Consider the following 25,932-nt stretch of genomic DNA (forward strand, 5'->3'; position numbering starts at 1 on the left):
CTATTCCAAATAGCTAGGGTAAAGGCAAACTGTTCAAAGATAAATCCCTAAGAAACTAAATATATGTATGTTCAGAGCTTAATTTATAAGCACTTTAATGTGAATAGTTCCCAGAGAAAAGTAACATGGTAAATGTGGGTAAATTTCTTCCTGTATTGAGTTTATCTTTGTAGACACATAGCGTGTTGTAAATAATTTTAACTGAATATCTGCTGAGGCTCTTTATGTGTTCCTAAAGCAGTAACCAGGCGCCTGCTCTGTGTAAGGCCACTTTCTACGCGTTGCAGACACTGAAATGACACAGTAATAAAGCCCTGCATTCACAAAACTTTGATTTCTTGTGTATATGTTGTGCATGAATACACATTTGTGTTTGGGGTAGACATATATAGCAATAAGGTACCAGGCATGAAAAAAAGTTTGTTTGGGGGATAAAGGAGAATTACTTTTTACCTTAAGTCACAGTCTGGGTAATAGAGTATTGATGAGTCTCTTTTGTTTAACGTATGGTGGGTTGAAGGTGCAAGACCTACAGGAAGAAAAGAGAACCAGGGAGAGAGAATGGTAGAGGCAGAAGCATGCCCAGAATATTGAAAAGACAACGGCAGTATGTCTAGAATAACAGGCAGGAGAGTTAACAAGAGGTCAGCTCAGAGACAGGATGCGTGAGCAGTGTTGGGAACCCTTTATAAACATTCTAAAGACTAGCTTTTTACTGTGTGCACTGGGAAACCACTGCTTCCCAAGGTTTCCAAGGGAAGATGTCAGATAACATATATTTTGCTTTATTTTATTTATAATTTGTATGTGTAAATTGTGTACTTGGTGCCCAAGGATGCCAGGGAAGGGTGTCAGAGTCCCTGCAAATGGAGTTATGGACAGTGGTAAGCCATCATGTGGGTGCTGGGAATCAAGCCCAGGTCCTCTGCAAGAGCAACAAGTGGTCTGAATCCCTAAGCCAATCCTCCACCCTCTACCATGTGTGCATGTGTTATGATCAGTGGATATGTTAGGGCTGAGAGTGCAACTCACTGACAGTCTGTCCTTAAGCATGTACAGTGTTGTAGATTTGATCTCTTACACACATGCACATGTGCAAATGCACACACACAAACACACACATTCCTACACACATCTACTTTCAAACAAAAGGATGCATGCCCCTGCTGAATAGAAAATAGACGATAGGAGTGTAAAAGCAGGAGCAGAAACGTTCATTGAGGAACTAGGTACAGTGACGCAGCTCAGGCACAGCGGCCAGGACCAGGGGGAGAGGTGATAAGAAGTGGTAGGACGGTGCTTGAGTTGAAACCTATCATCTTCCCATTGCTAAGTGTGGAGAAGCTGTAGTGCAGCCTCTTCTAAAGACTGGAGTGTCCTGACCTTTTGTCTATGCTACATTCTAACTAAATTCTATTACGTGTCTTACTGTGCCTGGCTCCATGTATTAGCCGTAGTGCCAGCCATTTTCTCTATCAGACCCTCCAGAAATGTTCTTGCCTGGGAATAGTGCTGTATACCTTTAATCTTAGTACTCAGAAGTTTGAGGCAAGCCTGTTGTACATACAGAGTTCCAGACCAGCCAAGGCTATTATATAGGAAGCTGTCTCAAAAAAGAAAAGAAGAAAGACAATTTCTACTCCACCCCAATAGCTTCTCATTTTCATTATTTTTCTTCTTCCAATCAAGTGTGAGTTTTTTCTTAAAATCCTGTTAGCCATACTCTGTCACCTCTAATAAACACACACGCACACACACACACACACACACAGAGAGAGAGAGAGAGAGAGAGAGAGAGAGAGAGAGAGAGAGAGGTTTAAAATGTTTAGTCCTTCTCATATTAATCTCCCTTAATTTCTTTTAAGTCCTGGCCTGGAGAGATGGCTCAGAGGTTAAGAGCACTGACTGCTCTTTCAGATGCCCTAAGTTCAATTCCCAGCAACCATCTATAATGTGATCTGATGACCTCTTCTGGCCTGCAGATGTACATGCAGGCAGAGCACTGTATACAGAATAATAAATAAATAAATCTTTAAAAGTTTTTTTTTCTTTAAGTCCTAAGTTTCATTAAGGTTACTCCCTTTACTTTGTTCTAGCAGCATTATGTATAGTAGGTATTCAAGGAATAGTTCTGGTGGGTATATTTTGTATGCTTAAAGCACACAGAGTGTCATGTCAGATAGACAAGACAAAAAATGCCCACATTTTTAAAAAAAACTGATCTCTTACAGTTTTTATTTGGTTCGGATTTTTGAAATGGAGTCTTACTATGAACCCCTGGCTGTCTTGGCACTTACTATATAACCCAGGGTAGCCTCAGACTTCCAGCAGTCTTCCCTTTTCACGCTCCCTAGTAAAGGGGTGTACAGGCATGTGGCATCACCTTAGCTCCTGATCTCCACTGATACACATACATACATACAGACAGACAGACAGACAGACATACATACATACATACATACATACATACATATTTCCCATGCTTTTCACCAAAGTGAAAAAAATTAAATTTATTGTTGTGGGGGAGCACTTTATGTTTGCTTAGAGATCAGAGGATAACTGTGGAGTTGAGTTTTCTCCTCCTACCTTTATATGGGTTTCAGGAATCAAACTCAGGTCACCAGGCTTGCACAACAACCCCTGTGTCTACCGAGCTATCTTCCTGGCCCACCAAATGGAGTTTCTGCACACTGTTCAGATTGTTTGCTTTGCCAAGTCACCTAAACTAATTTTCAAGGCCATATTCAAATTATTCCCAAGTTCATCCAAAAATGGTATGTTGAAATCATTTTTTTTTTTTTTTTTTTTTTTTGGTGTTTAAAAATTAGGAAATTAGAAAAATACAGAAAATAGAGGGAAACTGGTATGCTTCATATGGCAGGAATCCGTCTGTTTAATGCCTGATACCAAAGACAGACTCCAGAACAGGTACCAGAAGGAACATACTGTACTGTAGGAGAGATGTCCCCTGCTGGCCTGTGTGCGTATGTGTGCGTGTGTGTATGTGTGTGTGTGCGTGCGTGCGTGTACATGCGTGTGTGTGTGTGTCTGGGGGGGGGGGCTGGTGCTTGTTAGAGAGGTCAGAGGACAACATCAAGCATCTTCCTCAGTGTTCGCCTTTTTTGCTTTCTTTCTTTCTTTTTCTTTTTTTGAGGCAAAGTTCCCCTGTGAACCAGGATCCCGCTGAGTTGGCTATGCTGGCAGGAGCAGCCTGCTGCGGTGTGCCCACCTCGCCCGGGCTGGGATTAGCGCCGTGTTGCCTGGCTGTGCCGTCAGGTTCTCATGCGCACGCTGCTGCGGTGTGCCCACCTCGCCCGGGCTGGGATTAGAGCCATGTTGCCTGGCTGTACCGTCAGGTTCTCATGCGCACACAGCAGACACCGCACCACTCGATCCCTCTCCACTCAACAGTTTGCTTCCAGAAGAATCTGGGAACGTTTTGCAGTTCTTTCAGCTTCTTGTGTTTGAATCACATTGACTATATTTGTTTCTTCTCTTGTGTTTGTTTGAGACAGGGTCTCATGTAATCCAGGCCGACCTTTAGAGTTACATATACAGTTACTCTGCATCATTTTTAAAGGTCAGGCTGTCCCCTGCTTACCTCACAGTAACGACAGCTTTGTGTTCTCATACACCCATTTTGCTTAAATTGAGTCTTGATACTTGTAGCCAAAAGCTAATAGTTATCCCCTGTCTCTTTTCTTCTCCTTGCCTTCCTGAGCTCATCTTGCATCTTAACTTTAAAGGTGTCTGCTATTTTTCATGCCCAGTTCAGACCTTAAGCAAGTGCAGTGTCTCCTGGTGAAAGATTAATACCATGGCATCCTCACACAGTATTGCTCCACTGCCAGGCTGCCAAAGGGCCCCAGTCTGTGCTTCACTGCAGCTTGGATTTCTAGATTGTTCCTCTGACTCTTTTATATCAGAACTTACAAAAATTCCTAAGCCCCAAAGCCTTTGATCTCTCTGGTTTATAGCCCAGACAGTATGCTTTGCCTTGCATTTTTAATTACTGTTCCTCACTTCCATTGACCTCTAGCCTCATAAGGACATGATTTCCCCTGAAAAACTTGTCAAAGTACAGCAGCCCTCCTGACATGCTCACTCCCCTGCTTTGACAACTTTAGGCATATTCTGCTTCCTACCTGTAATGAGACTCTTGTGTCAACTGTTTGTGTTTACTATGGTTTCACTGTCCCTAACTGCCAAGACAATACCCTCATGTGTTTACTTCCTTCTAAAATGCCTTGGAACAAGCAGGCATTAAAATAGCAAGTGGAATACCTCCCCTCTCCTCACTTATTTGCTCAGGTAATACACAGAAATTAGATAGATGGCTGGCTGAAATTGTTAATGGTGCTGGGTAAGTTATCTGTTAAGAAGGGTGAAGAGGCAGTGTTGTATGCCAGGTGTAGCATTGAAGTAGCTCATTTACCTTTCCATTTCTGTTAAGCAAAAGCACATATTAAGGCCCCATATTTTCAGTGTTTAAAAACAATGGATTGTTTAACTTAAGTATAACATTTAAAATAACTGTACAATTGCTCCTTTTATTAACCTAAAGCTTCTTTTAAGTAGAGTTGGCAGAATACAGCATAATTGTCTGGGACCGTATGAACCAGCTCCACACCAGCTGGTGGGCTGAACTGAGAAGCAGTGGCCTGATCTTTCTGAAACTTTCTTAAGGGCAAATGAGTCAAAGCCAAGACTGCTGGAGAGGAAATAGAGCAATGTGTGTTCTTTCAACAGGTGACTCAGGATTGAGAAGTATACAAATCTTTGTAGTCTAGAAGGCTAGGAAAGCTGAATACCTAGAAAACGGAATACCTTGCCAAGAGGTGACAGAGGGGAAAAAACAAAACTACTATTTCCTATGTGGTTGCCTTGGTTACAAATAATCCTGGTTCAGATTTTGTGTTTGCATTGACAGCTGATTTTGAAATAGACCCAAACCAATTAATTATTCCATTTTCAAACAGTGAAAGTTTCTGTAAAAAGCAGTAGGTTAGATGCAAGCAGATTCTGCTAGAAACATCGTACACTGTTCTTTAAATATCAGGTATTGCTGGGCATGGCGCCTGATGTCTGTATTCCCAGTGTGTAGAAGATTTAGGCAGGAAGATTGCCGTGAATTGAGTCCAGCCTGAGCTACATAGTAAGACAGGAGGGAAAAAAGGCCAGCATTGTAGGAAAATAAAATGGTACATTCACTTGAAATATCTTTGCAGCTTTTATAACCTAAATATGCACTTACCATAGGTCCCAGCATCACACTCTTGGCACCTTACATTTCTAAAGCACCTACATATGGATGCTTTTAGCATCTTTATTATAATTCTGTTATAGCAGAAAATACTAGAAACCCAAATGTTCTTCAGCAGGCAAATGTTTGCACAATAGAGCATCTGTACAGTGCATCCTACTGACCTGTGGACAAATGTGATAACCACAGTGAACCTCAAGGGCATTATATGCAGTAAAAAAAGAAGTCAACTGCGGGGGTTTGCATTCTGTATGGTGCAGTTTACCTAGCACTCTGAAGCTGGACATGATAGTGTGGCCTCAAATACTGGCTGCTCTGGAAGCTGAGGGAAGATGCTCTAAGGTCAAGACTTCTCGAGGCTACAGAGCAAATTATTACCAACTTTGACAATTTAGAGAGACTCTGCTTCATGCAGAGAGAAAGCTGAATAAGGTCTGTTCTCATGCTAATAATGTGCTAGCCAGTTTCTGATTTTGCTGCTGTATTAGGGCTATACAGATGTCACCATTACTGGGAACTGTCTTAATGGGTATATAGGATTCCATACTGTTTTTACAACTTTTAAAGATCTGTTGTTTCTAAATAAGAACTTTTTTAAAAAGTATATTGTACAATCATGTTCATGGAAGCATTATCACAATAACCAAAAGGTGCAGTCAATCCAAAAGTTCGCTGACCAGCTCTGGAGTACACATACGGTGGAGGGTTGTGTAGCTGCAGAAATGAATGACCCTGAGATAAGATGGACTCTGCAGACGCTGGACTGTGTAAAGCAAGCAGGAGGAACTACTGTTTCGTGGGCATAGAGGGGTTTTGGAAGATGAAGAACCAGGTTTTTAGAGATTGTTGGTTGATTAATAGTGTGTGAGTGTTTTGCCTGTGCATATGTATGTGCACCACGTGTGTGCCTGGTGCCTGAGGAAGTCAGTAGAGAAGGTGTCAGATCTGTTGGAATTGGAGCTGTGGAGGATTGTAAACCACCATGTGGATGTTAGGAACTGAACCTAGGTCCTCTGCAAGGGTAGCTGGCGCTCTTAACTGTTGAGCCATCTCCAGACCCTTAACTTAGATCTCTCTTGTAACAGTCCTAGCTGTCCTGGAACTTACTATGTAGACCAGGTTGGCCTCAAACTCACAGAGCTCCATCTAGTGCTGGGATTAAAGGTATGCGCCACCACTCCCAGGTGCCCTTAATTAAAATTTTAAAAAAGACGTATGTGTATTTTATATGTCTGTTTATTAGTTGTGTGTGCAGGTGTCTGAGGGGCTAGGAAAGCATGTCGGAATCCCTGGGGCTGACAAGCATGAGTCTGGGAATTGAACTAGTCTGTGCTCTTAAATGCTGAGCCATCTCTCCATCCTCCAATGTTTATTTGTTTATTTATTATTCACTTTATTTATTTTCATTTTGAGAGCTGAAGAAATGGCTCGGTGGGTAAGATCTGCCCTACAAATATGAGGACCTGAGTCTGAATTCATGGCACATAAAAAGCCAGGCACGACTATGTGTGCCTGTTACCCCAGTATTGGAGTACAGAAATAGGGAGATCCCATGAGCTCAATGGCCTGCCAGCGGCCCAGCTAAGAAGGAAGCATCCGGTTCAGTGAAAGACACTGTCTTAGGGTAATAAGGTAGAGCGCAAAGGAGGAAGGAGACACCAGTGTTGTGCTCTTGACTCCCGAGCACGCACCAGAACATGCACATGGGCCACCAGACAAGTAAAGAAGATCAGATTTATGTGAGTCTAATTTCTTACTTTTAAAATGAACAGAAGGCCAGGTGTTGGTGGTGCGTGCCTTTAATCCCAGAGCTCGGGAGGCAGAAGCAGGTGGATCCCTGTGAGTTCAAGTCCAGGACAGCCAAGGCTACACAGAGAAACCCTGTCTCGAAAAACCAAAAATAAAATATAAAATGAACAGAAGGCTGGGCAGTGATGGCACACATCTTTAATCTCAGCACTCCAGAGGCAGAGGCCAACCTGGTCTACAGAGTGAGTTCCAGAACAGCCAGGATACACAGAGAAACCTTGTTTTGAAAAACAAAACAAACAAAAGCAGACAAACAGTATCTCAGCTAATGTTATTTTCTTCCTTATAACAATTTTATAATGAAAATAATTTAACATAAATATGCTACAGTAGAGTCTTTTCTGACATACATTTCTGTTATGTAAGGCTCAATGGCTGACCAGTTCTTGACCTTTAAATTTTTATTTCAGTCTGTCTTTACTAATGGTATAGATTTATTACATGCAGCATATTGTTGGTCTTGTTTTTAACTCTGCTAGTTTGCGTCTTTTAATTGGAGAAGTAAGACCATTTATATTCATGGTCATTGTTGACAGAGGTATACTACAGGCTCCTGTCTTTTTGTGGGTTTTTGTTTGTTTGTTTTCTGGTTACTTTGAATAATCTACTTCCATTTCTTTTTCTCTGAATTCATCTTAAAGGTTTGGTGGTTTATTGAATCAATCATGTTTGGCTCTTTTCTAAATCTCATTGGCTTATTTTACTATTCTGGTGTTTCTTTCATGATTGTAATTATCATCCTCTTTTTTTTTTTTTAAATGTTGATCATGCATTTGGGTTAGGCTTATCTTGGAAGGTCTTTATCTCACCTGTGAGTCTGAAGGGTGACCTTGCTGTATACAAAGCTATTTTCTTTCAAGACTTGAAATACAGCATTCCATGCCTTCTAACCTTTAGAGTTTTTGCTGGTGACTTTGCTTTTATTCTGGTGGACTTCTTTATAAGTGACTTAACACTTCTTTCTTGTAGCTTTTAATAGTCTTTCCTTGTACTGTTGCCAGTTTAACTATAACATGGTGTGGAGAAGTTTTCTTCTGAGCATGTCTGCTCAAGATTCTGAATGTCTGCAGGACTTGGGAATTTTCTGCTAGTGCTTCCCTGAATACATTTTCTATGCTTTCTGCTTTCACTTCTGTTCCTTTGTCTATACCAACTCATAATTTTGATCTCTTACCTCTCAAAGATCATTTCTTATTATGTCTGAATATGACAGTTCATCAGCATTGTCCTTAAGCCCTAATACACTTGCTCCATATAAGCTCACCTTACTGGTGAGGCTCTCAGCTGACTTAGTTATTTGATATGGCAAGCTTTTCATTTCTAAGAATTCTGTTTGCCTGTTTTTCAGAATCTCTTATTGATATGTTCTTTCAGATCCGTATGACAGTAATTCACTTGTTTAATTATTCCCTAATTTGTTGTACTATTTTATTCTCTTTGAGTTCACTGATCATTTTTTCAATTAATTCTTTGTGAATTTTACATCATATACCCCAACCCCAGTCATTTTCCACTTCTCTCCACCTTCCTCCCAAAAGAAAATTTAAAATAAAAATTTTAAAAATCAACATCTTGCCACAGAAGCTGCAGTATGTCATGGTGTGAGTCACTGGTCTGCTTCGAGGCCTCTGCTGCCTTCCTGTAGCCCCATCAATACTGGGTCCTCACTGAGACTCTTCCTGAGTCATGGAGGTCTTGCAGCTTTGGTTCTGCAGGACCAGCCCTTTCACGGGCTCCAGCAGCTCATAGGTGGGGTAGATGTTGTCGTGGTCAGCCTGCCAGCCAGCTCTCCCTTGCCTAGGCCACCAGGGCCAGCTCTCCTGCACCTACTGATCACTTTTTAGATTAATCTTTTTTAATTATTTGCCCAGGATTACATTTATTTCATGCAGTATTTCATAGATTTAAATTTAGTTACTGTTAAGTTATGAATTTTTGTAGAAATATTGTTTATTCATCTTTCCTGTATTTTTCTGTGTTGGCATCTAAGCATCTGTTGGGAGGACTATCTCTGTGTTGAGGCAAAGTCTCTTTGGTGAGCAGCTTCTCTTGAAGGCTCAATCCTTAGTAACTCCAGAGAAACTACAGTAACGAGTTATACTTGCTGCACTGGATTTCCCTCCCTTTCTCTGAAGCCAGGGCTGCTGACTTGCATTTCTGCTTCTCCAGTCTGCTTTTTAGTTCTCCTATTTATTTTTCATTCGTATTCATATTCTCTCTTTTCTCCACCTTCTCTAGGCAGAGTTTAACTATGTAGCCACAGTGGGTCTGGAACTCCCTATGTAGTCCAGTCTGGCCCCAAACTTGGAATTCCCCCTGCAACCTCATACATGCTTGGATTGCAGGTGTGACCCACCATGCCTTGCATTGTCAGCTCTTTACTGGCTCCTAAGAGTTCTTTCTTTCTCCAGAATATAGTTGTCCTTTCTTATTCACAGAGCTGTGCACAACATAGTTTTGTCATCTTCTCTCTACCTGATCTTTGCTTTTTAAAATTCATTTATTTTATACTATGTGTGGGTGTTTTCCTTGTATGTTTTGCTTACATGCTTGTGTGTGTGTGCTTGGTGCCCCAGAATATCAGAAGAGGCCATCAGTGGATACTGAGAATGGAACCTGGGTCTTCTGCAAGAGCAAGTGCCTTTAACTGCTGAGCCATCTCTTCAGCCCCCAACCTTTGCTTTTAATACTAAGTCTTATTTGTTGGTCTTCACATAAAGGATCAGAATAACATTGACAAGTTCAGTTTAAGAATTAAGTACAGCCAGGTGGTAGTGGCTCACACCTTTAATCCCAGCACTTGAGAGGCAGAGAACTCGCTATGAGTTCAAGGCCAGCCTGGTCTACAAAGATCCAGGACAGTCAAGGCTACACAGAGAAACCCTGCCTCAGGAAAAAAAAAAAAAATTGAGTACATAAGGGCTGGAGAGATGGCTCAGAGGTTAAGAGCCCTGGATGCTCTTCCAAAGATCCTGAGTTCAATTCCTGGCAACCACATGGTGGCTCACAACCATCTATAATGAGATCTGGTGCCCTCTTCTGGCCTGCAGGTGTACATGCAGGCAAAACATTGTGTACAGAACAGAGCAGTGTAATTTTTATTGTTTTAGTGGTGGTGGCTTTGGCTTGTTGTTTGGTTTTTGAGACACTCTCGTGGCCAGGTAGACAGGCCTGAAAATGTCCTTGATCCTCCCGCTGGTACTTCCTGAGTCACCATGGCCAGATAACTTGTATTATTTAAAAGGAACTTGAAAAACCTTGTTATATGTAATCTGTCTTCTCAAAAGAAATAATAAAATGCTTTTTCTTTTTTTAAAGGCATAAATTAATTATTGGAAAGCTGCTAAATAATGGAGCCAGACATCATTCGAATGTACTCTTCCTCTCCCCCACCATTAGACAATGGAGCAGAGGACGACGATGAGGATGAATTTGGGGAATTTGGTGGGTTTTCAGAAGTCAGCCCTTCTGGTGTAGGGTTTGTTGATTTTGATACACCAGATTATACTCGTCCCAAGGAAGACTTTGTACCTTCAAACCATTTTATGCCAATTCATGATTATTCAGAAAATGTAGATAGCCTTACAAGCTTTAAGTCTGTTAAAAATGGTAATGATAAGGGTGGCACTGCTGAACTTTCTGCTCCTGTGAAAAGTCAGTCTGATGTTGTACTTTCTACCACCAGCAAAGAAATGACTCCGTCTAAGACTTTAGATCCTTCTTCCATTGATGGTATGGAAAGCCTGGGAGACTTAAATAAAGTAGTGGTGCAGGGACCAAACACTGGACAACCCAGAAGTCTCTGTCCAGGAGATTTTAGAACTGATACAAGCATTGCTCATCAAACCACGCAGTTAGAGAGCTGCAACGGGGAAAAGCCACCTTGTCTGGAAATTCTAACAAACGGGTTTGCAGGTTTGGAAACTGTAAATCCTCAGGGAACAGATGACCTGGACAGTGTGGCTGCTTCAAAGGGATCCAAGCCTCCTAGCATCTGTGGCACTGAGTGCAGTTTAGATTCTGCAGCTAGTCCTGCTAAGGAACTTGCAGATTTTGCTACATTTTCCCAAACAGAAAGGATACAGCCAGAGGAAATAGCGTGTGCAGTTTTAAATGACGGTGATGCACTGACCAGAATCAACAGAGTCAGCCAGCTGAATTCTATGAAAGAAGTGACTTTGGGTGGAAGCTTTGAGGATAAAGGAGATGCCGATGGAGAACTTCAGCCCCATGTGTTAGAATTCAGTGTGGTAACTGACAGAGGTTTCACTGTTAAAAAACAAGACCTTCAAACTCTGCAACAGGATGAACTTTTACATTCAAGAGTTCAATCTGAGGCTTGGAGCTTGGTAGACTCAAATGAAAATTCAGAAGCCATTACGAGGGAACAGCCTAATACTGAGGGAAATGATTTATTTGCTTCTAAATGTGCTGAGGTATGCATGGATTCTATTAAAACTCCTGATGTTAATGAAATTGGTTCTTCCAAAGAAGAAAATAAAAAGTTTACTAATTCCAAAAGTCCAGACCCTGATCCCACAGAAGAAAATGTTTTGGATGACTCTGTTGCAAGCATAAAAAATGGTGACAGCGGTAACAACTTTGTGACTTGCCACGAAACCAATGAGGATGATTTTGGTGACTTTGGTACAGCCAGTGGCACCACTCCACCTTTGGTTACTAGTACTCAAGATTCTATGAGTGACGTCACTTTTGAAGAATCCTCAGAGCATTTTCTACATTTTAGTGAGCCAGGTGATGATTTTGGAGAATTTGAGGATACAAATGCTGTTTCTTGCCAAGAGGAAATGGTGTTTACTGAGTCAGACCTAAGACAGACTTCTGATAGTTTATCAGGAGAATATCCATTGGCAGAAAAGTCTGATAGAAAAGACAGTGAACTTGACTCAAAACTGGAAAATGGACAAGACAATGAATTTGGAGATTTTGATTCTGTGCCAAATACCCAAGGTAACGGTAGTGCTTTCCAAGACTCAGATGACTTTGCAGACTTCAGCTCAGCTGGTCTTAGCCACGCTGTAGACTGGAATGCTTTTGAGGATGAACAGAAAGATGGTTGTTCCTGGGCTGCCTTTGGGGACCAACAGGCTACTGAATCTCATCATCGAAAAGAAGTCTGGCAGTCACATAGGACAGATGAAAGTAGTGACACTCTGGGACCCCCTAAGATGCACAGCGTCTCTTTAGTAACTTCCAAAGGAACAGTTGCTGGTGGCCATTTGCAGGAATCAGCCACTTCAGCTCAGGTATGTACTCATTTCCTCTGTATTGTATAACATGTTAATTGCCAGGGAGAGTTCTGATACAAGCTTTTAAAAAAACTTACCTGAGTACCTGTTATAGAAGCTTTTGTGTGATATATGATATTTGCTGGCCTGGCTTGTAGATTAATTAGATTTTTCACAACCCTTTGAAAAATAGCAAAACTGCTATCACAGGGAGTTTCTTAAATAGTTAACAGAAATTCATCGGTTTAAATTATTCATGAATAATATTTGTTGTAAATATTAACCATTTTCCTTCTGGTTTCTTTTATCTTTATAGTGATTTTTTTTTAAAGGCTAAGTCTTTTTTTCTTAAGTTTAGAGGTTTAAAAAAATGTCAATTAGCTATGTCTCTTAAAAAATTGATAGCTGATTGTGGTGGCTCACACCTTTAATCCCAGAGCTCAGGGAAGCAGATGCAGGCATATCCCTGAGAGTTTAAGGCCAGCCTGGTCTACAGAGCGAGTCCAGGACAGCCAAGGCTACACAGAGAAACCCTTTCTCGAAAAACATACATACATACATACATGTATATATAGAGATAATAAAAATTAGATTGAAGTACAGTTTTGATGGCAGGAGAGAGTTAATGGGACTTAAAACATCATGATTTAGCCACAAAAAAAATTTGGCAAGAGATAAATGAAAGTTTAGCCCTAGAAGAAATAACTATGGGTTAACTTAACTGTGGCTATATTAATTTATTTATAGTTTCTTGCTGTGTGTGTTTTGTTTTGTTTATAACTTCTTAGGGAGAATATTTTTACTACTCATCACCTGTGTGTCATTCTTTCTGGTTCATATTCTTTCAGAAAAGGTTCATTAATATTTATTTTGATCTAAAACAGCCCTTATAGTTTGAAATCATTGTTTCACAGTCCTGAGTTGTCCTAGTTTTCGTCATTACTAAGCCCAAGTGGTGAGGAAAAGGGCATTCTCCTGGGGAGGTCACTTCTTTATAGTGGTGATTGATGTGGAACATCTTGCCCATAGGCTTATTTTTAATATACTGTGAGTATGTCAGTATGGGCTACTATTTTTCCAGTTGTCTTTTGCTAAGGAACCCATTTTCAACTGTTAGTATCTTTCAGGTTTGTTAATTGAAATAAAAATACTTCATTACTTTGGTAGCTTTGATACATGTGGTATTACCAGTTGGTATTCACAGCTTTTTACTTTTCATTGGCTTTGAGTCTGAATAGTTCATATGCTAATTCAGTTCTTGCATGGCTTAGCTGATGTGCACTATTAGTATTTAATCATTTATTTTTGAGGAAGAGCCTTATAATTCTAAGCAGGAAATTAACTAATTTTAGTACAAAATGCAGACTTGCTTTGACCTAGCCCTTTCCCAATTTTGTTGTATCTCAGTAAAGTATTGTGTGACGGTGGTATTGGATGATCTTTAGTTTGCAGCCTTAGATTTTTTTTTTTTTATTTATTTATTTTTTTTGCAGCCTTAGAATTTTTAACATCATTGGATAAAGAATTTTTAAAAGTATGACCACTTCAAATGGAAATCTCTTATATCATGTTGAATTTATTTATATATAATTTAATAATTGAATATACATACTTATGTCTGTGGGCTTCAGTGGAATGTGACGTGATTTTTGCATCTTGACAGCTTCTTGAAAGCTTTATGGTTTGGAATAAAGAGGGGAAATATGCAGAAACAGAAATGTAAGCTGCATCGAGACAGCAAAAATAGTTACTGAAGCTTGCTGTGATCTTTTGTTCCAGGCTTCACACTTTTATTAGTGGAGAGTGGGGCATGCAGGGCTTTAGAGACAGACGCAGTGTAGGAGAAGAAACTGCTGAAAACAGTTTGGGAAGACAGCTGAGGTGGGCGTGAGTAAGCCCTGCTAGGAGACTGAGTCACAAGTGAATACAGGTTCAACAGTGACTTTTGTACCTGTGCTCTGAGGGAAACTGGCTGGACTTTCCTCTCTGATTCCAGTTCCTGCTGAAAACCTCACTGCTTCTACTCTTGCCTTTTAACGACAGGATTAGATTCGTTAATGTGTTTCTTAAAATGTCCCCTAGCTGCAGCAGCCTTCCTTCGTCAGTCTGCAGGTGCTGGCTTGCAGGCACGGCCACGACCTGGCCAGGAATCTTGATTAAACGGCAGGAAGTCTTTTCAACAAAAGAATTCCTAGCACAAGTACTGATTTAACCCTAAATTTTTGTAAAACTTTAAATATTACTCAAAATGCAGCTTGAGAGTGTAGGTCCTGGGTAAATACTAAGACTGTGCTGTAGAAGGGACGCCATGAGTTATTTTTTGTTAGTCGCACCAACTGTTATTACTGAAAAAGCTTATTAGATGAGATCTGAGAACATTAAGAATGAAGGCACACAGGGGCTGGGGACATGACTCAGCAGTGGAGAGAACTGGTCTTTTGGAGCATGCAAATCCACCCCAGCACCCATGTCAGGTGACTCACAGCTGCCTGTGGCTCCAGGTCCAGAGGGACCCCACACCTCTGGACTCCCTTGCACCTTCACTCACATGTTCATACCCACATGGAGCCACACAGACACATAATTAAAAATTAAAATGTAAAACTTAAGAATGGGGCTGGAGAGATGGCCTAGCAGTTAAAAGCATTTGTTGCTCCTGTAGAGGATGCAGGTTCAAGTCCCAGAACCCACTTCCAGGGACCCAGTGCCCTCTTCTGAATTCCAACAGCACCAGGCATGCACATGGTGCACATAAATAAATGCAGGCAAAACACTAATACACATAAAATAAACCCTTTACATTTTTAAATAAATAAAATGTGATGTGTAGGCTGGCAGGCAGTTCTTTCATTACTGCCATGCCCCTGCCCCTTGCAAATATATTTTAAAAAGATCTCTTCTGTTTAAAAAAATTAAAGATATCACAAAAAAAGAAAAGGAGGTGGTGAAAAACAGTTTGGCTTATGCTATTTTGAGGTTAAGTTACTAGTGTTTCACTAGAAAATCAGCATTCTCAAACTCTGAATATAACAGATCTTTTACTTTACTTTTGCATGCACATTTGAATTTACAACTAGAAATGGAAGTATCAAAATAAAGGAATAAATGCTACATGGGATGGCTCATTCCAGGAATCCCAAAACCCTGGGGGCTATGACAGCAGGATGGGAGATCAAGGCCAACGTGAGCTCTGTAGACAGTTCCAGGCCTGCCTAAGCAAAAACATACAAAGAAATAGCAAGCTTTTTTGGCCTTAAAGATTTTTGTTTACAGCCGGGCGTGGTGGCGCACGCCTTTAATCCCAGCACTTGGGAGGCAGAGGCAGGTGGATCACTGTGAGTTCGAGGCCAGCCTGGTCTACAAAGCGAGTCTAGGACAGCCAAGGATACACAGAGAGATCCTGCCTTAAAAAAAAAAAAAAAAAAAAAAAAAAAAAAAAAGATTTTTGTTTACTAAGTACTTGGTTGAGTTTTATTTCTTTTTTTTACTGTTTCTCCCTCAGAAAATTTGGCATTCTGGCCTTTAATACCAAGTAAGAGAACTGTGTTAGGTTTGTCTAGAAACTGTACAGAAGGAACAAATTGTCTTTTCAGAGCATGGTAAATATTTTAGTTTGAAATTAGGAATTGGTAAGTATACAAGTGTAGCTTGTATTTGATATCTTACTTAATATTTAATGGTGGTAAGGCATAGAGTGTCCTCTGAAGTGGAAGATTAAATTACCCTGATTTTAAGTTACTTCATATAAGACATTGTTAGCAGTAGCAAAATTATTGGCAATAGAAAAACCAGTATTTCTTCATAAGCAAGAAAGAAAAACTAATTAGAATTATGCCGATACTTTATATACAAGATACTTTAAATGAGATGGCATTTCAGTGGCAGAACGACCAAGTCTAAAACCAGGGGGTTTTGCCATTCGTGCCTCTGAGAGACAGAACTACACTTGCAGGACGCTCTCTGAGTTTTGTTTGGTTTTGCAATACTGGGGATCCAAACAGGGCCTTGTCTGTGCTGGGGTCATTTCAGCACTGAGCTCCACCCCCAGCCCCCTATGCCCGTTGTATATTGTGTATCATTTAAAGGAACAGAACCATAGAGTGGGCGTAAGAGGAGGGGGAGGGAGAACAAATGAATATATAATAGACAGATAGTATTTACTAAAAATTCAGAAGCTCAAAATACATAGTAAGCTGGAAACCATGAAAGCTGTAGTTCTGGTGTGAATTTGTAAGCCTGAAAACCAGGAGAGACAGGACAGTATTGTGTGTTCAACAAATACAGTCAGGTAGGAAAACTGTCTTCAGAGAGAAATTCCCTGGTTCTCAGTTTTTTTGTTTTGTTTTGTTTTTTCTTCTAGCCATGTCTTTAATTGGCTGCAGCCGTCTCATCTTAGGGAAGACAGCCTGTTTAGTCAGCTTGTCAGCTCATATGTTAAATCTCACCTAGATACCCTCATGTCTGACCAAATATCTGGGCAGCTGATGGCCTAGTCAAGTTGATGCACAAAATTAACAGTGAGAGTTAATACCATGCGCACACACATATCCCTCAGGCTGTTTAGAAGACTTGTAACCTGCTCACGGCTAACACATACTGTAGGAGACATTCTGTCTTAGGTAATGTGTGTGGCTGATTTCCTCAGTAGACAAGATGAAACGGCTACCTATGTACCTCAGGGCTTTGGTCCCCTACCTTCAACAAACATAGGACAGTTGTGGAAATTAGTCATACATGATGCTTTGTCCTTTTTGATAATACTAAAACATTTTCATGGACCCAACAAATAAGTATCATAGGCCCTAATAACAACTAAGTATTGTGCCCACTGTCTACCGTAGTGCTAAACATAGTGTAATGATTAAAAGCAAGTCTCTATAGTTGTGCTGCTAGATTGGATCCACAAATTTAGACTAACTTGTCTAACTCCTGTGCCTCAAGATTTACAGAGTAAAGGGGCTGCAGAGACACTGTCAGTAAAGTGCTGGTAATCCCAGCCCTGGCTGGGAGGGGGTGGGATAGAGACAGTCAGGTCCCTGGAGCACCATAGTCAGCCAGCCTAGCCAAATCTTTGAGCTCCAGGTGCACAGAGATGGAGAACAACTGAGAAATGAGACCCAAGGTCAGCCTCTGGCTGACATGTGCATATGCATTCTCATGTGCACACACACGCACAGATTTAGAGATAGTTGTACTTCAAATGCTTGTGAGGGTAAATAAAATTGCACTTGCAAAGGTACTAAGCTCATTGATTTTGTATATACTAAGTGCTCAATGAATGTTAGCTGTTCATGAGTAATTTCAAAACCAAAGTTTTAGAAAATGGTGTTAAGGAGCTGGAGAGATAGCTCAGCTGTTAAGAAGAGCACTTGCTGAAGGTCTGGTGAGATACCAAGTGGTTGAGTACATTTGATGCTCTTACAGAGGACCCAGGTTTGGTGTTTCACAGCTGTCTGTAACTCCAGTTCCAGGGACCCAGTGCCCTCTTCTGACTTCTGAGGACACCAGGCATACACAGGGTACACATATATTGCATACAAGCAAAACATTTACACACATAAAATATAAATACATCTTTTTTTTTTTAAACAAGCACAGTAACATACAACCTTTAATCCCAAGATTTTTGGAGGCAGAGGCAGCTGAATCTAAGTTCAAGGCCAGCCTGGTCTACATAAAGAGTTCCAAGCCATCCAAGCCCACCAAGAAGCCCCATCTCAAAAAAGAAAAGAAAAAGAAAAACTACTTACTGCTCTTGCAAAGGATCCAAGTTTGGTTCTTATAGCCACCTGCAACCCCTGCTCCAGGGATCTAATGCCCTCTTCTGGCCTCTGTAGGTACCACATACATGCACATCAATGCACATATAAACATAAGTAAGTCTTGATTAACAGTGGAAAGGAATAGGGAGGCAAATCAGAATTGCATGGGTTTAACCTTAGTTCTGATTGTTCAGCAATACCCTCATCTTTCAGGTTACTCTGAAAGCAGCAGTTCCTGTTCTATTTTCACGTTAGTTTTCACAGGTAGGAACATCTGAATAAAAGTTGACTTGTGTACAAGTTAGCAGCCCTCCTTTACTAGCCTCATAGCCTTGGACTCCAGTAGGAAAAATTAAAAGGCACTTGCATTGCAGAGCATCTAACTTTTAGCCATACGCTTTATTAGAGCCCCAGTTCTTAAGATATTTAATGGCCAGATATGCGACTATACACCAGGCTTGGAATTAGTACATGTAGAAAACCAGATATGCAGCTGTATGCCAGGCTTGGAATTAGTACACATCGAAAGCCAGACAATACAACTGAGTTACATAAGCTGGTTATTTAGCTAGCCGCTCCTTGTTTTCTTGTTCCATACAGTATATCATCATCACCCTTCTGTATGCTAGAACTGTTGGAAAGACACAAAGCAGATAAAAGCATGCTTTGTTGCAAAAAAAAAAAAAAAATGTAGTTTTGGAGTCAGGTTTGGATTAAATCCTTGGTTTTCAACACACCAGCAATAAGATTAGTTAATGAACTCAAGCTCTCCAAGCTTCAGTTTGTTTATAACATGGAGATAATAACCCTTATCTGGTGGGATTTCTTTCTTTTTATACTTCTTTTATTTTATTTTTTTATCCTATAATGTAATTACATCATTTCTCCCTTCCCTTTTCATCCACCAAACCATCCTATATACCCCTCCTTGTTCTCTTTCAAATTCATGGCCCCTTTTAAAATTATTGCTGTTGCATACGTGTGTGTGTGTGTGTGTGTGTGTGTGTGTGTGTACACATTCCTAAATACATAAATACAACCTGCTCAGTCTGTAATATGTTCCTTGTATGCATGTGTTCATGGATAACCAATTGGTATGCTCTTCCCCGGGGAAGATTATTTCTTTTACTCTGAGCATTCCTTAGTTGCCTGTGGTTCTTTTTGAAGGGTTGAACCTTATGCCACTGCCCCACCCTACCCCACTCTAGTCTAGGAAGCCAATAACTGACACAGAGAGACTAAAATGTACTTTAAAGCTGCAAGCACTATGCCAGGCAGAATCTAAACTGATACAAATCTACTCATAAACTAACATAAACTACTTTAAACCTCATAGCATACATATATCCCTAGCACTTGCCACCATGATCCTCGGAGACTTCTCCCCTCCTTCTCCGTCAACTGTCCACCATCTTCTTCCCCCTGTCAATTATCAATCTTAGCGCCGCCCCCTCTCCAGGAAGTCCCGCCTTCCACTTCCTGTCCTTCTGTCCAGCTGATTGCCAAACAGCATTTGATTGACAGTTGTTACATACACTCAAGACATTCCTCCATACCTATTGGTAAAACTTAATGGAGGTAGCTTCTGACATTATTAGGAGACACAATTTCACAGCAGACTCCCTAGTCGTCTTCCTCTTACTTTCATTTCCCACACTGTTCTTTAATTAATGTTCCGTGAACCTTAAGTGCTAGAGTTGCTTTGTAGATGTATCCGCTAGAATTGGGCTCTGTGCTGTATTTTGATTGGTTGTGGTTTCCTGTAGCACTCTCTCCATCTGTTTCAAAGAGCAGTTTCCTTGTTGAAGGGACGAGGTAGTATACTTCCCTGTGGGTATAAGAACAAATATTTAGAATGTAATTAGGGGTTATGTTAGTTAAGTAAAATGGTGGTTGTAGGTTCTCACCCACAATCCATGAAGAGTTGGTTAAGTTTCTAGTATCAGGCACGATTTCCCTCTCATTAGGTAGTCTTTTTTTTTTTTTTTTTTTCATCATCCTCTCTCTTGTTAGATAGTCTTAAGTCCAACTAAAGAGCTGTTGGTTGCTGCCAAACATGGAGTACTGTGCCGTGCTGCTCATTCATACACTTGATAGCTGGGTAGGACTGTTGCTTCCTTCTTTTGGAAGCTTGTATGGAACTTTCTAGTACCATGAAAGTTAGTCCTCAGGGAGGGTCAGTCCCAGCTTAGGAGCCTCTGGGTTCTGCATCTGAAATGTATGGTGTTTTCAACAATAGAGACATACATTCCACCTCTGGGGTCAGATGTGGGCAGTTGCACTAAATAACTTGTAATATTTAGGGAGTCTCTTGGACAACTCTGATCAACAGCTCAAAGGAGAGTGTCTCATGCCTGATTTTGGTATTCTTTGTTTAATGGCCTTTTGCTCTTTTAGGTAGCATTGCCAGCCCAGATGAGAAATTTTAAACTATGTATGTATATTTATACACAGACCTGTGTGTATTTTAGAGCTATTTTTACTAGACATCCTAACTGTTATGTTATCCTCCTCCTCCTTCTCCCTCCCCCAGACCTATCGGCAGCCCCCCCGTTCCCCACCCTGACATTCCCCTCTGTGTTGTTCTGCAATCCTCCTGTCCGTGCAGTGGTCCCATTTTACTTTTCTGATTTCTGCAGTGTCTCCAGCATATATACCCATATCTAAAGATTTAGAGCTAGGAACCTCCAATGAGAAGACGTAGCCATTTGTCTTTCTGGGTCTAGGTTACCTCACTCAATATGATATTTTCTGATCCCATCCATTTATGTGCAAAGTTCATGATTTCACTTTTCTTTGTAGCTGCATATTATTCCATTGTGTATATGTACCATATTTTCATTACTCCTTCATTGGTTAAAGGACAGTTAGGTTGTTTCCATTTCTTAGCTATGATGAGTAGAGCATCAATGAACATGGCTAAGCAAGTATCTGTGGCGAAGGATACTGAATTCTTTGAGTATATGCCAAGGAGAGGTTTAGCTGGGTTATACAGTAGGTTTATTTTTAGCTTTTTGAGAATTCTCCACACTGATTTTCAGAATGGCTAGGCCAGTTTGCAAGTTGGTGGGGTTTGTTTTAAAAGATTCATCACATAATACATTTCTAACATCAAACAGAGCGTTAAACTGTTGTTGCCAGAATATATTGTAATTAGATAAACATGCCAACCTATGCATGTGATTTAGATAGCTACAGTAAGATCACTTTTATAGGGGCTCGAGAGATGGCTCAGAAGTTAAGAGCACTCACTAACTGCTCTTCCAAAAGGCCTGAGTTCAAGTCCCCCAACCACATAGTGGCTCATAACCATCTATAACGAGCTCTAGTGCCCTCTTCTGGTGTGCAGATGTACATGTAGGCAAAACACTATACATAATAAATAAATCAAATCTTTTTTTTAAAGTGAGCAGTCTTAAATCAATGTGAAGTGCTTTTTAAAATCTCATGTTCACATTGATTTAGTTATCCTCCCAACTGTGTTCAGGATTCAAGAATTAAAGACATCGTTTATGCCCTCAAAGCCCCTGTAATTTTCAGAAGCTCAATTTAAAACTGCTTTCATGGCCACATAGTGTTGGCTCACACCTTTAATCCTAGCACTCAGGCGGCAGAGGCAGGCTGATCTCTGTGAGTTCGAGGCCACCCTGGTCTACAGAATGAGTCCAGGACAGCCAAGGCTACACAGAGAAACCCTGTCTTGGAAACAAACAACAAAAACTGCTTTCATGACAACACATAAAGTGATTTGAAATTGAAATTCAGCCTCCCACTTAATATTTATGTTACTATAGGCAAGTTAATGTAACTTCTCTATGCTCCATTTCTCTCAACTAGAAAGTAAACCTGATACTGTTACTTCTGGAGCACTTGCTGCTTCCACAGAGAGCCTGCGTTTGCTTCCCAGCACCCACATCACATGACTCACAAACACCTGTAGCCCCAGGTGCCTGCAGACATATAGCACCAACATATATATACATTCCGGCACACACTAAATGAGTAATATAAAATTACTTCCAGAATGTTAATAACATGCCTTAAATGAGCCAGTATTTGTACTGCATTTAGAATAATGTCTGGCACATGGCAAGTACTATGTAACTGTGGTTTATTAAACAAAACTATAATACATTGTATCAGGCCTTTCAGTGTCTGTGTTCAGAGAATGAATAGCTTTGGTCTTTTGCTAAATTTAGCATCTTACTTTCTTAAACTGGCTTGTAGTGATTCAGTTTGCTTTACAAATGCCATCTTACCTATTTAGGGAAACTAGAGCTCAGCCAGTCTGAATTTTGGGGATTTTATGCCTAATGCAAGTCCACATATAGTAGAGTGTTAGTAAATATCACTGTCCAGCCAGTCATGATAGTTTTTGCCTGTAATCCCAGTTCTTGGGAAGCTAAGACAGAATTCCATAGTTGAGACCAGTCTGAACTACATGAAGAAAAAAAGAAGTTTGGACTGGAGAGATGCCTGTTCTTCCAGAATGCCTGGGTTCAATTCCCATCATCCACATGGCAGCTTACAGTCATCTGTAGCTCCAATTCTAGTCTCCACAGGCACCAGATATGCATGTGGCACACAAACATACAGGCAGACAAAATACCATTCACATAAAATAGATACAATTTAAATATTTTTAAGTCACAACTTTCAAAAATTGGGTGGTGCCCCATTATATCAAAACTAGAAGTAAATGTCATGTTATGACCAGTTTTACTCTGCTTAGAAATAGTTCATATAGGTAGGTCAATATAAAGAAAGTTCTTTTTTAACTCATGAAAGAAAGTCCAAATTTAATATCCTACTTGAGCACCTCTAGCCTTTGATGTGATAAATATTATACTTAAAATACAATGGTTAAAAAAAAAAAATGCTTGTTGCTGGGCGGTGGTGGCACACGCCTTTAATGCCAGCACTTGGGAGGCAGAAGCAGGTGGATTGCTGTGAGGTTGAGGCCAGCCTGGTCTATAAAGGGAGTCCAGGATAGTCAAGGCTACACAGAAAAACCCTGTCTCAAAAAAAAAAAAAGTTTGTTGGTTTGTTTTAAGTTAAGTAGTGTCTGATTACAGTGTCTTGAAAAATCAGTTTCTTGGTGAGCAGTAGGAGAGATCTGTCTGATCACAATAAAGCTGTTCTTTTTTCATAGATTTTCTTTTCTTCTGAGCATTATCTTGGTTGTATTTTTATGGGCTTTTGTTTGGTTGGTTTTTTTGTTTTGTTTGGTTTGGTTGGTTGGTTGGTTGGTTTTTCAAGACAGGGTTTTTTTGTGTAACAGTCCTGGCTGTCCTGGACTCACTTTTGTAGACCAGGCTGTCCTCGAACTCACAGCGATCCACCTGCCTCTGCCTCCCGAGTGCTAGGATTAAAGGTGTGCGCCACCACGCCTGGCTTTTTATGGGCCTTTGTACATAAAATTTTACTAGCACCCACTCATACTTGCTTTTTTAGAGATGAGCCACAAAGCCTAAAGTATATACTGTATTGCTCTCTAGAAAAAGTTGCTAAACCTTTGTGTTGCCTCATTTAACAAAAGATTAGAGGCAAAAGTATATTTTATATCTACTTCTAAAGCTATGTAAAACTCAGTTTTGCATTTTTTACATAATTTATGTCCTTTGTGAGGAAAGGCTGAAGAAAAAAAAATGAAGTGATTAGGTTAATGGAATTTCCCTCCCTCAAATACACTGCAGTCATTTGAGCACTTGTTGGTTGATAGCACTAGTATGCCTAAGGTCTACGCTGTATGTAGTGTTGCCCAGCCAGCTGAATTTAGGATCCCTGTCTTCTTCTGGTAACAGGTTGAGTTTTTTCCCCCTGTCCCTTTAAAAAGATAACAAAGAAGATACAGTAGAGATTTAATTCTCAGGTAAATAAAATGTGGTCCTAGGTGAGTTTTTATTTCCCTTCCCTGCCAGGAGGGAAGTGCTCATCAGGTTTCCAATTAGATGGTTATCTGATCTCTTTCAAAGTCATATCTGTCCGTTCCCCTTGCTGAAGCCAGTTAGTGCTGGGTCCCCTTGACATGCTCAGGTTTCAGGAGCCTGGGGACCTAAAGTCTACCCTTTACTTTAGGGCTCATAATTGAAAGTGAGACTTTTTCTCCTCTCACATGACTATAATGAGGCCGTCTGAAAACTCTGGCGGAGTTAGCAAAGGGTGCCCCGAGATTAATTATAAAATGATAAGGTTTTCTCCAGGACAGCTTCCAGAAGTGAGATTTGGGTTTAGAAAAATGTGGTTATGTAAATTATGCCCTTTGTTTTCTTTTTCCTGGTTATTACTACAAAGGAGGAATAAAGTGGTGCCTTGTTTGTGCCAGTCAGAAGGAACTATTTTGATGTGGTATTTTTCTGTTACCAGTTTCAGTAGTACGTCTTCCAACAGGCTTTAACTTATAAGTTTGTATTCCTACTTGATGTTTAATAAATTGCACTCAGTTTTAAAATATCTTGCCATATATATGAAATACGATTAAGAAAATCAGAGTAAGGTTGAACATATACAATAAATACAGTAGCATCTTCCAAAAAATTACTCTAAATTTGAATTAATTTTAAAAAATCTCAAATTGCCAAGTAAATTCATCTGTTTATGTTATAACGAAGAATGCTCTAGTAAATATGCAGGCTAGTAAGAAGAGAAATGGGATTTCCAGAAGACAATGCAGTCTGTCAAAATGATAAAGAGTTGGTGAATTTCTGGCCAGCAAGATGGCTTAATGGGTAAAATGCTTGCTGCCAAGACCTAAGTTTAACTCCTGGGTTCCAGCTTGGCGGTGGTGGCGGCGGCGGCGCACACCTTTACTCCTAGCACTAGGGAAGGCAGAGTCAGGTGGATCTCTGAGTTGAGGCCAGCCAGGGCTGTTACAGAGAAACGTTGTCTTGAAAAAACAAACAAACAAACAAACAAAAACAAAAATTCCTGGGATCCCTGTGTTACAAGGAGAGAACCAATTCCAAAAGTTGTCCTCTTACGTCCAGGTGTACACCATGGCACACCCACCACCACCACTACACAGAGAGCAAATATATGTAAAAGCAACTTTTATCATCTTTAAGTATGTGTAGATGTACATATGTATTTGTATATGGGCATGTGCATGTTAGTACACATGTCCAAGAAGGCCAGAGTCACGTGATCCCCTGCGGCTGGAGTTGTGAGCTGCCTGATGTGGGTTTGGGAACAGAAATTGGATCCTCTAGAAGAGCAGCAAACACTCTTAATAACTAAGTCATCTCTTCAGCCGCCCACCCATCCCCCCCCCCTTTTTTAATTGAGACACTTACGGTGTTCTGCATTTTTTGTAACAATGGTATTTCAAAAAGGCTGTTTATGTCAAGAAAGCAGTTTTGATTAGCTGTGGCAGCCTACTTCCCCCAAACACCCACCTTCCTTGCTGTGTGTATCTCTGTGCTTACCCTGTTACCTGAGTGGGTGATGGAGAGAAGATAAATGTTGTCTGAATTTTTTTCTCCCTTTTGGTTTGGCTTTTGGAAGAGTATTCAAACCTGCAAGTTACTTTTCTTTACTATACAACAGAGTAGTAGTAACCTTTTCTTTATAGAATCTGTAACAGCCTAAGATACAGTTTAGAAAGTACCAGGTAGTTGCTTGACAGTTCCCTACATTTGTTTGTCACCTGCTGCAGCAACAATGTGATTACTTAATCATTTAGAGTAATTGGTGAAGTTGTTTGTCTCACTGTTTTCTGCACTTGAGTGGTGTTTCCTTGTGTGTGTGTATGTGTGTGTGTGTGTGTGTTTGCGTGTTTGCACACATGTGCACTGTGCTAAAACTATGGCATCATTAAAACTGAAGAAATGAAAGTGAACTTTTTGGGGGT

The 25,932-nt window shown here is 40.4% G+C and overlaps 1 protein-coding gene across 2 annotated transcripts in view; it reads left to right on the top strand.

Annotated features, from left to right (window-relative positions):
- The window catches only part of Aftph (aftiphilin), a 55,846-nt gene that overhangs the window by 5,154 nt on the left and 24,760 nt on the right, over positions 1-25,932 (top strand). For both annotated transcript variants that reach the window (XM_051165339.1, XM_051165340.1), the window contains exon 2: positions 10,391-12,339. In XM_051165339.1, coding sequence (XP_051021296.1) covers positions 10,423-12,339 — 1,917 coding nt within the window. In that variant the 5' untranslated portion in view covers positions 10,391-10,422. The remainder of the gene's footprint in view (positions 1-10,390; positions 12,340-25,932) is intronic.

The sequence above is a fragment of the Acomys russatus genome, chromosome 22 (genome assembly GCF_903995435.1).
Source record: "Acomys russatus chromosome 22, mAcoRus1.1, whole genome shotgun sequence".
Classification (NCBI taxonomy): Eukaryota; Metazoa; Chordata; class Mammalia; order Rodentia; family Muridae; genus Acomys; species Acomys russatus.